The following is a 12,576-nucleotide window of genomic DNA, read 5'->3' as shown; positions in this document are numbered from 1 at the left end:
CTTTAACAGTCTAAATGTGTGGTGTATGGAATATGATTTTCTGCTTTAAGATGGGCAATAGACTGAAGAAAAGTCAGAAGGGGAAAGTATTTTGTGTTGGAGCAGAGGGGAATACAGCTTCAGCTTGTTCAGTCAGCATGTGTTGCAACTCTTAACTTTATCAGATGTTTAAAAGCTTTTTCATAATTTGGGAAAAGTGAGCAGGCAGTGCTTCTGTAGTCTAATCTCAGTGTTAATCTTGGAAGTTTTTTGAGAACTACCTTGCTGGCATCACTGCAACTAAGATGCTTCATTTGCTACCCATGATGTTTGCATGGAACTGACTGATAAACCCTAACTTCAAACTGGCTGCCTTCCCAGTAGCTCTCAATGGCCTGATCTCTTTCACTTGCAGTGTTTTATGTATTTCCACAATAAAGTTCTGCAGTGCTGGCCTAAGCTCAAGACTGATACCTAGCTAGTGGCAGCTATAACTGGTCATCTTTTGAAGAGATGTTTTAGCACCTATATCACTACAGTGACTGCAAAGTTGTTTGCTAAATATCCTTTGCATAAGTTCAGCTTGTCATCTTCAAAGTACTAGTTGGAGAAACAGCCAGGGAATCTGGCTTTTGATAGGACATCTGAGGTCTTTATGCTTTTCTTCTGAGTCTTTGGTGAGGTCAGTGTTTTCAGCTAAGCTTGGCAAGACCAGTAGAAGTTGTTTTAGGAAGGAAGGAGAGTGGAGAGCAAAATAAAAACAAGTTTATGTGGGAAATCAGTCTTAAAACTGTAGCCTAAGTGACCCTATCCTGCTGCATGTGGAATGTGGCAACACTTTTCTTCAGTGGATTATAGGTTTTTCTTAGCCAGGAGTGATGGAAAGTAACTGAAAACCACCTACTAACTTTACTAACTAGCTATGCATCTGCCTTAAATATTTTGCTACTGCTGCTTTGGAAAACTGAATGTCAGGCATGTGTAACATTATTAATGTAGAAATGATAGCACTACCAACAGAAATTACATGCAATTATTACTGCTAGAAGTCTATAAAGGACTTGTACAGAAGAGCAGATACCATATGTTTCCTTAGTAGAACACTGTCTTTGTATGTCTTTCACTGTGGGTTGCCAGATTTATGGGATATTTTTGCCCTTAATTGATGATTTGGTGGAAAGCCCAAATGACTCAGGAATAATTACACAAACAGGCTTAAAAAGTCTGATGACACAAGCTGTTTGTTTAACAGTCAGTAGCATCAAAATTACATGGCAAAAATAGTACACACAGACTTAGTTGAGATATTTATTATTAGATGCGTATAATCACACACACACTGCTCCACTGTCCAATTCTCCTTTACAAACAGAGGAAGAAGAGTAATCTTGATATTTTATACTGCATATAAAGTAAGCCTGGTAAACTGATGGTGGCAGGTTTTGTGGTGTTAATGGTGCAAGATTGAATGGGAAAGACTTAAGTGGTTTCTTCAGTGCTACCCACGTTCCATGTGACTGACTTGATAGCTGAAGAGTTTGTATGTAAGGCAGTCACCCAGGCTCACTGCCTTGTTCAGGTGACTTTCCATAAAATTTATGTTTCTTGTGAGCATTGGCTGGTTTTTATCTTGCACTGTAGTCAATACTGGCTGGTGTTGAGAGGTGACCATATATGCAGCCTGGATCATAATACCTCTTAAACACTTCTAATATTGAGATATACCTCTTTGTCTTTACTTTCCTCCTTAGTTCTCTACAAGACTAACCTAAAAATAAAAAGCTAGCACTTTAACTCTTAATTCTGAGGTACTGTATTTCAAACAAGACAATTTAAAAAGCTGTTAATTGTGGATTTGTGTGTTGCCTTAACAAACCTTACACCAGTTCTATCCTTTCTACACATCTCTCTGACTAGAAATACTCTCCTGTAGTTGTTCTAGTATTTTAGAAGTTCAGCGTTAAGATTAGCCAGTTCAAAGTTTCAGGGATTGCATAACTAATGCAGGTAACCAGTCAAACGTAATTAAGGCCTAAATGTGCTCTAGTACTGCTATTTGAGTTTTGACCTTCCCCCTCACTGTGGAATTTTCAGATATGAATGTTGGAAGTTCACCTTTTGCATGTCCATGTTTTTTTAAGATGCCCAATTAGAATATGTTGCCTGTGTGTAGAAGTGCAGGTACTGAGCATCCTCAGCTTAACATTAACAGTGTGGTGGAAATAAAGCAATAGCAAGCTGTACTTGCAGTAGGTTGCTATAAGAATCACATTCTTAGCCACATGAGGACTTAATCTTGGAGTCTCTTCATCAAAACTGGTTGAGGATGTTGTGATGGGTAACATGAGTTAGGCTTATTGCTGGGGGAAGTGTACTAGGATGTGTTAAGAGCTTGTACACCATTATGGAAATTAAGGCAGCCATCAAATTTGAAAGAACTTCTTACACATTTGAAATTTCAAAAAGATACAGAAACTATTTCTTCTACAGTACAAAAAGAGACACTGCCTTGTGGTTATGAAGGAAGGGGTTTTGTTGATACTGGTTGGGCTTATTTCCACTTCAAAGCATTATTATTACAGTATTACAGAATGATGTTTGTTGTCTTCACTGGCAGACTTGATGTCCATCACTGACTTTTGCAGGGGATCACAAAAGATATCGTTGGTCCAAAGAAAATATCCCTGAAAGATATTATTAGATTTTAAATAATTAGAACACTGGCCTATTACAACTTTAACATGACATGCATTTCTGGTTTGGGGGGGGGTGGGTTTGGTTTTGTTTTGTGTTTGTTTTTTTAGCTTCTGGTGGGATATATCTGTGAGATTACTCTGTGTGTGTGGGATGACCTTCTAGCAATGCAAATCCAATTTCTGGTCTAGATGCCGTTCCCACATTTCTATTACTGGCCTGTCTTAGAAATGATGGCAAAACTTTAATTCATTCAACAGAGTGCCAGAGCTCCACCCTGATATTTTAGCCTTGAGAAAGTAAACTCACATAATATTAAGAAAATAAATAAGTTTGGCATGTGGACACATAGTGCAATTTATCCTGAAAGCATACTTGCAAATTAGGTCTTCTGCACCTCAAGATAGTTGAAGGAAGACCTCCTTATCTATTTGTGTCGATATCAGAAACATTATTGGGCTGCTCAAAGCTCACAGGCTGAATCTGGAAATCCAAAGTGTGCTTCAGGGTGAAGACACCAGGTCTGGTTTTATGGAAAGTAAAATATTGAAAACTGCTTTAAACCCTGCTCTCAGTTTGAATGTGAAGTATCTGGATTTAGAAGTCATCCTCACTTAGTTCAAATCTAGTTCCTTACAGGTGTGCTGAAATTTACCTTTTATTGGATTTTAGGGGACTTGAGACATTTTTGCTTGCCTGTAAAATGCCATCTCATCTTAGTGTCCCTGAAGTATTAGCACGTTTTGAAGTGTTGATCTTTTTAATTGATGTTTCCTGAAGTAAAGACATTACTGGAAAGCTGAATGAAGCATCTCTTAGTACATTTGATTACTTCAAACCATAATGGGTTAGTCATGATTATTAACTCAGTTTTGTTGGGAAGCTCATTCTTTCTGTAAAACAACACAAAAACTCCCGGGTTCAGTGGGAGCATCGTCATTCAGCTTTGTCAGCAGTGCCTGTGAGAACAGAGAAATGTCGACATCCTTGGAATAAATCTGTTCCCTCCTTTGCAAGCAATTGTGAATCTGTTTCCCCCTGTTTGCTTTCCTTCTTTGAACAGCTGTCTTTACAGAATCATTTATTCAGCTAAAGTGTCTGCATTCAGCATGAAATAGCAAAATAGTTCTTTACTGTGGAACAGAAATCAAACGATTTTGTTGATGGTCCTGAAAACAAATTCGTTGTAAAGTGCTGTGAAAAGGGATTTGATGTAGTTCTCATATTTAGCTTAGATCAAACACAAGCGTCAGTTGTTGGGTGATTTTTAAATGCTGAAGTCCTCTATAACAAGACATACAAATTTACAAAACCTGCAAACTGGCAGCATATCAGGTGATTTGCTGTATTTTGATATAATTTCAAACCATCTGAAGTGATGCATTTCTTTAAAAATGGTAGCTTATTCCTTCAGTGGAAACTCTGAAATGATGGAAATACAATGGGTGTTCATAGAACTGTGGAAGTGTGTATGAAATGGCATGGTCTTACTTTGGGCAGCAGAGCAATTCATTCAAGTTGCAGTAGCAGATCACCTCACAGCCCTTCCCTTCCCAAAAATGATCTTGCAGACTGTCATCAATTTGTCGAAGGTTCTCCGTGCCTTCAGGGATGCTGTGACAGTTGTGGTCTTTGAGGGACCTCTTGTAACAAGAGGGACGTGGGGATGGCACTGCAGGGGTTCCCAGGAGGGTGCTCAACAGGAGCAATGCTGAGACCATCTTCATTTTTGCAAAGGTTTCTGCAGCATAGCGCTAAAGAGAAATGAGGTATGTGACACAGGTATAGCTGCTGAACACATCTCTTTCTCCAATTTATTTTCTGGCTTTCATTTTTCTTTCCTGTGAACTTTTGGAGGTTTCAGCCTGAGAGCTGGAGAGTGTTTTCTCCTAGGAGGTAAATAATATCGCAGCAGAACTGATATTCATTACTTTCTGTACAGCCTTGGGAATACTTTCATCTGGAATCGAGGCTTCTGTTACTGGCAATTTTGTTTCTTTGGCCTCTCACCTTGAGAAAATTGCTTTGAGCTGAGTGTGTTCTCTTGGTGGTGTAAGTGAATGTATCAATTGCTACCAAACCCAGAGAAAATGTGCTGGTGTGTTTCCGTGCCTTCCTGGCTATTTTGCCTGTCAAAACAAGAGTAACTCACATAAAATTAATAGTATCTTTCTCATGACAGAGGATTGAGTTCTCTATCATGGACTGCTTGAGAAACTGCAATATTAAGCAGTAAATGAGGCTGAAGCTCTGTGCAGTGCTGCCAGATGGCACTGTCCTGGACTGCAGGCTTTGGTGTGATACAGCATTATTGAGAAAAATCTTTTCTGTATATTTTTTCATGATGCAAACTTGCTACAGGAGGTCGTTCTGGTTTATTTGGCTTTTTAAAAGACAGAAGAAATTATCCCTGACAAAACATTCCTCTTGGTGTCTAGGCTTCCTGTCTTCTGCAAGAGCTTGTTTATTGCTGGCTGTGGTGCTTTGCACAGACTGACACAAAGCTTTGGGTAAGATGCTTGGACTTCCATTAATTTCTGAAATAGCATTTTGAACAATGCTTTAACCTAGATGTTGTTGGTGTAAGGAGAGAGTGGGGGTTTTTACCTTTCCTTATGCTTGCATGAAGGGGGTCTGATACTTTACCAAATTTAATTAGGAATTCTGCTGTGAAAACTAACCTAAAGCGATGCCCAGCTCTGCCAGAAAGTTCCCTTAGTCCTCCTTGCTGGACTTGCATTAGCCTCAAGAAAGACTTAGTAGTCTGTCGTAGTATTGACACTTTGGAGTTAATACTGTGACACTACAACATTATGACTTGCAGGGCTGCAGAACAGAGTGCTCTAGATTAACCTAGAAATAACTAAGAATAAAGCACATTCTGATCAAAGACTCAAATGATAAGTTGACAGAGCTTAGATTAAAAAAAATACTAAATAAGGTATGGCAGCTGTAGAAGCCACTAAGACAATAGTCCTACTTTGTTTTTTATGTAAAATGCTTGATGTCACCTCTGAAAAACTATTCATGTGTAAGTTTATAAATGTATAAGTTTAATGTATTTTGTAGTACTTTTTTTTCTTGGGTAGTTACATCAGATGGGGTGCTTGGTGCCATGGGTTAGCTGTTTGGGCGGGTTGGATTGGTTGATGGGTTGGACACGATGATCTTGAAGGTCTCTTCCAACCTGGTTTGGTTTATTCTAATAAAGGTTTTATTCTAATTCTAAAAAAACCCCAGCCAAACCCCAAATCACTACCATAGTGGTCTGGCTGATCTTCCATTTCTTCAGTCAATAAATGACAGGCCACAGAGTCTACCTAAGAAAATGTGGGAATTTGTGTTTGTATTAGGGATGAAATACTACTACACCTCAATGCTCTTTGACTGTATTTTTCCATACGATTTTGCGCACACTTTTTGACACTTATAGCCAAATAAAATATTATAGAGCAGCCAGTGTATTAAAGAACATGACTGAGGTGAAAATAAGCTCTTGTGTATTTTTGAACTTCTGTCACAGAAGGAAAATTAATTGAATGATTCCTTTTATTTTCCATGAAATTGTACTTGAACTTTTAAGTAGGAGACTCCTATAAACTGCTAGTAACGGAGCCTTGGGGAACTATTTTTTTTATTACCTAAGTGGAGTATTGAATAGCATACTGTCTTTATTAGTTTTGGACTTCAAAACTACTTCTTAAATAAAGTAAACATTGTTCTAACTTAGCCTGATATTGTTTCTCAGAATTGACTAAAGAATTAATTATGTATTATTATAATAATGTTTTTATTTTTTAGGAGTATAAGAGCTGCAGTTATGAGAGTCCTGCTCAGAGAAGTCTAATGCTCAAAAGAGACCAAGTTTGTTTACGCTAGCCTTTGATAAATGCCAATGTCATGGAGTACAATTTAACATTCTTTTGTTCAAATAATTGAGACTAATTATTTAAGTATTTAACAAAAGAAAAATTCCATGAAGGAAAAATGTAGGATGTGGGGGTGTTTATGCCTTTGTGTTTCCTGTAACTGGATTATTCTGTGAGTTCTTCCTCTGAGGATGAAGCATTCATCATACCTTGGTTTTGTGTATGGTGGGTTTATTATTTTTTTGTGGGTCTTGTTTGGTCGTTTTTTAACTCCTAGTAATTGAGGTGATCTTTCCCTACACGGAGTTCAGCTGGAATGATTGTTTGAATCTGTTGCCAGCTGCCTGTCTGCTCTTTCTGTCCTGAAAATGGATGGATTTTCTATAGACTGTCAAATTGCTGAATTCATAAATTGTGACCTGCAATATGAGGTGACTCACTACTTGCCTTGGAATATAACAGGATGTTGCTCTAGTGCATATTCGAGAGGGTTTATGCAGGTGACTGACAAAGTCAGGATTAGCAAAGTCAATATGCTGGTGAGCTATGGATAAACAGCTTTGCTAATGGGTTAGTTGTGCATCTAATCAATGCTCAGCATTGATGTTACTAATAAATAAATAAAAAAATATTACTTCTGCTTAAATAATTCTTGTGGGTTTATGCAGATCATAATCAAAAGGAAACTTTTAGTCAAAGGACCTTTCTTCAAAATGTTATTTCTTTCCTGTGGGAGAAAGGTCCCTACTTGCAGATGAAAGATTGCTAAGGACCTAGGTGTCTCATCAGCTCCCTGCATAGAATTGATACTGATTAACTTGGCAGACCTTTCACCTGCAGCATCTTTTTCTGAGAAGCTGCTACAACTGTACTGCTGCACAGATGACGGAATGTCTCAGGCTGCCTAGGTAAAAACCAGAGCTAATACATGCCTATTTATCTCAAATTCATATCCGAAGCCATACCTGCTTTTGTGTACCACAGAAACTGGTTTTTCACTGATTTGTTTTAAGAGAAATGTGATGAGCAAATTCAGTCACTAAGGTGACTCAAATGCTAATTGCTAGGAAGTGCTCTGTTAGATTTCTTTATTTTATAAAACATTCAGAAAAGACACAAATGCCAATCGTGCTAAGCCTGACCAGGTGCAGGTTCGAAAACAAATGCTTTGAAATAATTTGGAGTTTCATGTAAAGGAAAATGGTTAGTTTGGGAATATGCACAGTGAGCCAGAAGTTGGTGCTATCCCTGCTTGTTGAGCCGAGAGTACAGGATTTATCCTGCCGGGCAATTTGGCACCATCTGCTGGACATGCAGGCCGTCAGAAAAGACCAAAGAGAAAAAACCCAGGTTTCATCTTCCCTGACCAGGAATAGAATAGTATTTCATGGGAAGTCACATGATATTAGCACTAGGTCAGGTGTTAGGAGCCAGGAAAAGGGGAAACTGAGAAATGGCATAAAATGTGTATTTCAGCACCTCTAGAGATTCTGCATGTTTTGGCGTAGATTAAATATTTACAGTTTGGTCTATTTGCTATTAAATATACCCTTCAGAGTTATTAAGCTGTCTTCATCTCCAGTGGCCTAACATTGAAAGCAAAGAACACATTAAATGGTACACCTTTGGTGTATGATCTCTCATCCTATTTGTCCATTTGTGGTGTGGGCAGAGGTAACAAGTTGTGTTCAAAGTGAAGCAAATAATATATATCTGCTTCTTAATGTGCATTGAGTTCAAGCACTACAGATATCTATTCAAAATAAAATGTCTTTTATTGTTTGTTTTGTCAAGTTTCCATTTCAGAAACACCTGTAAAATGCTGAGCTAAATATTTAATATTTAGGTATGTTAGTGTGTAACAGTTGGGCTTATTAGCATAGTCCTAAGAAATCATTACACAAGAGCTGCATAACTGATAATATTATTCAGATTTCTTTTTTCCAGCTTTAAAAAAAAAAAAAAAATTGCTTCAAATCAATTTTGCTTCAACAGTTGATGCATTGTAAGGAAAGCAGCTCTTCCACCAAGGATGAATTGAGTGAATTACTGCTTTGTAATTACCATCAATACCATGATTCTTTCCAGAAACTGAGTTCTCATTAAAACCCATTTAGTTTTCTTAAAGACAGCAATTCATTGTGAACATCTCTCTCTCCATATTCACTGATTTTTGCAATAATATTGAGCACTGGAAGGCAATATACTATGTTTAATGACTTCAGATGTGAATATGTAGCACCCACCTTTGAAGACAACCAAGATAGTGACAGAATTCTCCTTAGCTGGATCTTATCCATGCATCTGTCTTGAATTGCATCCCTTGCCTATAGTGTATCTGCATTTCTCCAAATATTCTACTGCATGTTCCTATGTATATTTCTAATTCTATACTCTGGTAACTAACATCAGCAGAACAAGGTCACAAGGATAATTTCATGAGCAAGACATACCTTTCTCTTCTGCTTCACTCTCAGTTTCTTGGCAGCTGTATCTTTTTAGGCGCACCCAGAGAGAGCAAGCTAGCAGGAATGAGAATAGGGAGGGCCGATGTGTGCTGATGTACAAACAGCTCTTTGTTTGCCACAACTTCTGCCTGTGACTGACATGCTCTCTTCTTCAGCTGGGTACCAGAGGATGGGCTTGAAGACCTACCTCTACCACCAACCTACACTGGGAAGGGGTGGGAAATGAACATATCCTTTCCATCAAGAAGCAATTATTTCATCCAGGATCCCCGGTGTCCTCGGAGCAAAGTGTAACATCCAGAGCAAGGGAAGAGGAAACATTCTATGAAATAACCACATCTTGCAGAGGAAATTATTTTAGACTGCTATAGCTAATCAAATGATCTGCTATGGTAAAAACACACAGTGAGATTCTAAATGGAATCAAAATATTGTGTATTAATGAGAAAATAGTCATGAGGGTGAGGTGTCTGTCCTCATATTTCTGCTGTAATTTGGCAGAACATCCTGGATCTATTTTGTGATGTGAGTAGGCAAATAGTTCAGCTGTAATACTTAAACTTTTTTAGTCTGCATAATTTTTATTCTGATGCTACTTTGTATGTAACAAAGTCTGTAACACATACATCTATGTGTTGGCCTGCTTCCATACAGAGGCTAGGTAGTACAAAAAGGTGCCATTACTCAGCTGACTCCCTTTACAGCTTGATGTCTTGATGCTTTTTCAGTTTGAGTTTTCATATGCCAGGAGTGAACTATGGCCTCTATTGTCTCATCTTCTTCAGCCTCAGCAAGGAGAGTAGCCAAAGGGCACAAGTGCTTAGAATCAAATTTTCTGAAACTGAGCCTACCTACTTGTGGTGGTCCCATCCAGCAGGGTGTTTCCCCTCTCTGCTGGAGATGGGCAGCTGGGACAGCAAAGAGCAGGATGCATGCTTGTACCTCTACCTTTACTTCAGAAACATCAGGCAGAACATTTTTGGACACTACTGTGAGGTGCATGGCAACTTAGGGAAAGGAGGAGATAGGTGCAGGCAGCTACTGTCAGAACAAGACATCTTTGCCTTTTCGGGGTGACAAAATGCCTGGCACTGCTTTTCTACAGGAATTCTTTTCTGGTGCAGATCCTGGCAACAGCAGGCCATACCTTAAGTGAGATTATCTTAATGCTTCTGGGAGCATACAGTGTTCCAGGGCAGTGCTCTACTACAGGAAGAGGCAGTGAGACTGATTGGGATGTAATTCATCAGGGGACTGGCTATAAGCAGAGATAAAACTAGGGGGTGAGAACAAGAGTGTATTGTGCTAATGTTCTGAATTTGGATGCCTTTTTAGTTAATTGCAGATGAATTTTGGTATGAATAATTTGAAGTTTATACCTGAAGATGCAATAAAAGTGCATTAGGATTATTTCCTGGCTTCTTTTGTGTTTTACAGGGAGTATGTGTGTTTCCAAAACATATTCTGAAAGTCCTGTTTAAATATCAGTCCAGAGGACTGATGGTCTGATGGTTTTGTTTATAAAGTGAAGCGTGAGAGAGAGTTTTCTTCAGGAAACATCCTGTTGCATTTTGGGAAAAGACAGGACTGACAAAGTTGCTGTTTTGCTGGTGTGGTGTGTTTGTTTTGTTTCCCTTCTCCTTCCATGGCTTCATTGTATCATGTTTTCAGTCACCAAAAACCTTCATAAACAGGAGGAAAATTTCCCCCTCGTGAGGGTGCTTCAGAGTAGAGACTGGAAAGCGAATTGTGATTTGGAGTAAGCAAAAGTTTGGGGGGATCTCAACACAGAAATGCAACCCAAGAAGAGGTGGGAGAAGGCTGCTGTAGGAACAACCTTTCAGAAGTGAAAAGCAAGGTAGTTTCAAAGAAGATGCATGGAAGGGCAGGGAGCCTGCAATGGGAGAAAACAAAGTGCAAAGCAGTACTTCCAGATCTTACCTCCTTTCCCTTTTCCCCCCTTTTCCCCATTGCCCTGAATATCTGTCTCTATACTGACTCTCTTTCCCTCCCTGTCTCCAGCCCTAGTGGCCTTTCCTTTATTTTCAGTTTCCTTCTGCCTTTTTGCTCCAGCTCTGTGTCCACAGTGAGCGCAGCAGACGGTGTCTGGGGCGGACTGGCAGGGTGCTAGCCCTGGCAGAGGAATGCTGAAAATCACACAGGCTTTTTGTTCCCCAGTATGGCATCTGGAAGCTGCAAGACAACTGCCTTTTTTACCCTTCCTGGTCTGTGTAGAGACAGTCACCATGAATTGTGATCAATTCTTTATATTTAGAGACCCTGTTTTAGATGCATATGTATCCCTGCTCCTGCCTGGAGAGGTATGGCTCTATTAGAAGTGGGATGCAAAGTAGATCTGTTCCTCTCCGTCCAGGCTGCAGCTGCTAAAGCCAGCAAGAAATGATGGGCCATGAGAAGGCAGTGGCAGACAGAGAACGGAGGGAGTAGTGACAATATAGTAGCAGCAATCCATAGGAGAGAAGTACTTTTCAAAGGAACTTGTCCCCTGCTAGGGTGAGAAAGAAGAAAGAAAAGGCAGCACTGAAATTTAGCTGCAGAAGTGTGGCTGCCTCTGACATTACTCTAGACTGGATTTGTATAATGTGCCTTGGGAAAATAATATGTTTTAAAGTACTCAGAATCTAAATGTGCTTTGCATTTTTAATGTGTGAGACACAGGTTTTATTTTTTCCTGTAAACAAAATTTCTTTTATCTCATTATATCCTTGATATCAATGCTCAGCTCTTTGCGGGCTGACAGTGGGAAGTACCAATGCTTCTCCACTCACATTAAACCTTCTTAAAAGATACCACTTAACCTGTGAGTCAGCCACCTCATTAGTACATAGAGTTTATAGGAGAAGATCTATGAGGAACCTCAGAATCTGATTTTTGCAGTACAAAATCTCTACTTGAATATTAACAGTTTAAGTATTGTAGGAATGCATAAGGGCCTTGGAGACTTAATGACCATGTCAGCACAGCTAATAGCATTAACTGCTGTCATTTATTCTAAGGTAACAGTATGTAGGGTCCCTTGGAGTCCACCTTCAGCACAATGGATTTTTAAGCAAAGATAAAATTCTTGCATGCTCATTTAACAAATATTCACATGTAAATCAAATAGAACTGATATTGCACCTTGCATGTCACTCAACATCTGTATAATGTCAGTCAGGAAAAAAAATAGTATTTGAAAACAGGGTTTTTTGTGCTTTTGCTTTGTGTATATTTACTTTTGGGTCTTGTTTGTCTCTGTTGATGATTGGTCTGTGCTGTTGAATACTCTACAATTGCTTTCACAATTCCTGCATCTCATTATTTGCTTTGTACCTTGTCCCTGCATTAGCCTGCAGGGTTCATCTGAGTTTTCTGGAACACTGTTCATTGTTTGATTTGAAGAAATCAGGGATATAGTAGTTCTTGTTCATGTTCTGTCTCTTGCCTTTATTGTTGGGTGACACTTTACTTCCAGCAGATGTTGTCTATGGACTCCCAGAGCCCCTCTGTTCCATATTTCTCTCTGTTTTTTTTGCCTTCCTAGTTTTGTTGTTGGTTTTCTCAAC

At 39.1% G+C, this 12,576-nt stretch overlaps 1 protein-coding gene across 1 annotated transcript; it reads right to left on the bottom strand.

The window, feature by feature from the left end:
* Positions 1-1,234: 1,234 nt before the first annotated feature.
* SCRG1 (stimulator of chondrogenesis 1) lies at positions 1,235-9,064 on the bottom strand. The gene is made up of 3 exons (XM_068137075.1): positions 8,996-9,064; positions 4,165-4,427; positions 1,235-2,663 (listed from the first exon to the last, which is right to left on the bottom strand). The coding sequence occupies exons 2-3, from the start codon at positions 4,398-4,400 to the stop codon at positions 2,609-2,611; spliced, it is 291 nt and encodes a 96-aa protein (XP_067993176.1). The 5' UTR covers positions 4,401-4,427; positions 8,996-9,064; the 3' UTR covers positions 1,235-2,608.
* Between the last annotated feature and the right edge of the window lie 3,512 nt (positions 9,065-12,576).

This window comes from Melanerpes formicivorus, unplaced genomic scaffold, assembly GCF_026170545.1.
Source record: "Melanerpes formicivorus ecotype bairdi unplaced genomic scaffold, bMelFor1.0.p_v2 SCAF_4, whole genome shotgun sequence".
In the NCBI taxonomy this organism is placed as follows: domain Eukaryota; kingdom Metazoa; phylum Chordata; class Aves; order Piciformes; family Picidae; genus Melanerpes; species Melanerpes formicivorus.
Note: the sequence above shows the minus strand (reverse complement) of the source record. Positions and strands in the feature narration are given on the sequence as shown.

Excerpts from the sequence above, each read along its gene's own strand:
- SCRG1 (XM_068137075.1), bottom strand. The coding sequence starts at position 4,400 with ATGAAGATGGTCTCAGCATTGCTCCTGTTGAGCACCCTCCTGGGAACC. Across the intron at positions 2,664-4,164 it reads GAATTGCTCTGCTGCCCAAA|GGATATTTTCTTTGGACCAA; the intron begins GTAAGACCATGC and ends AATATCTTTCAG.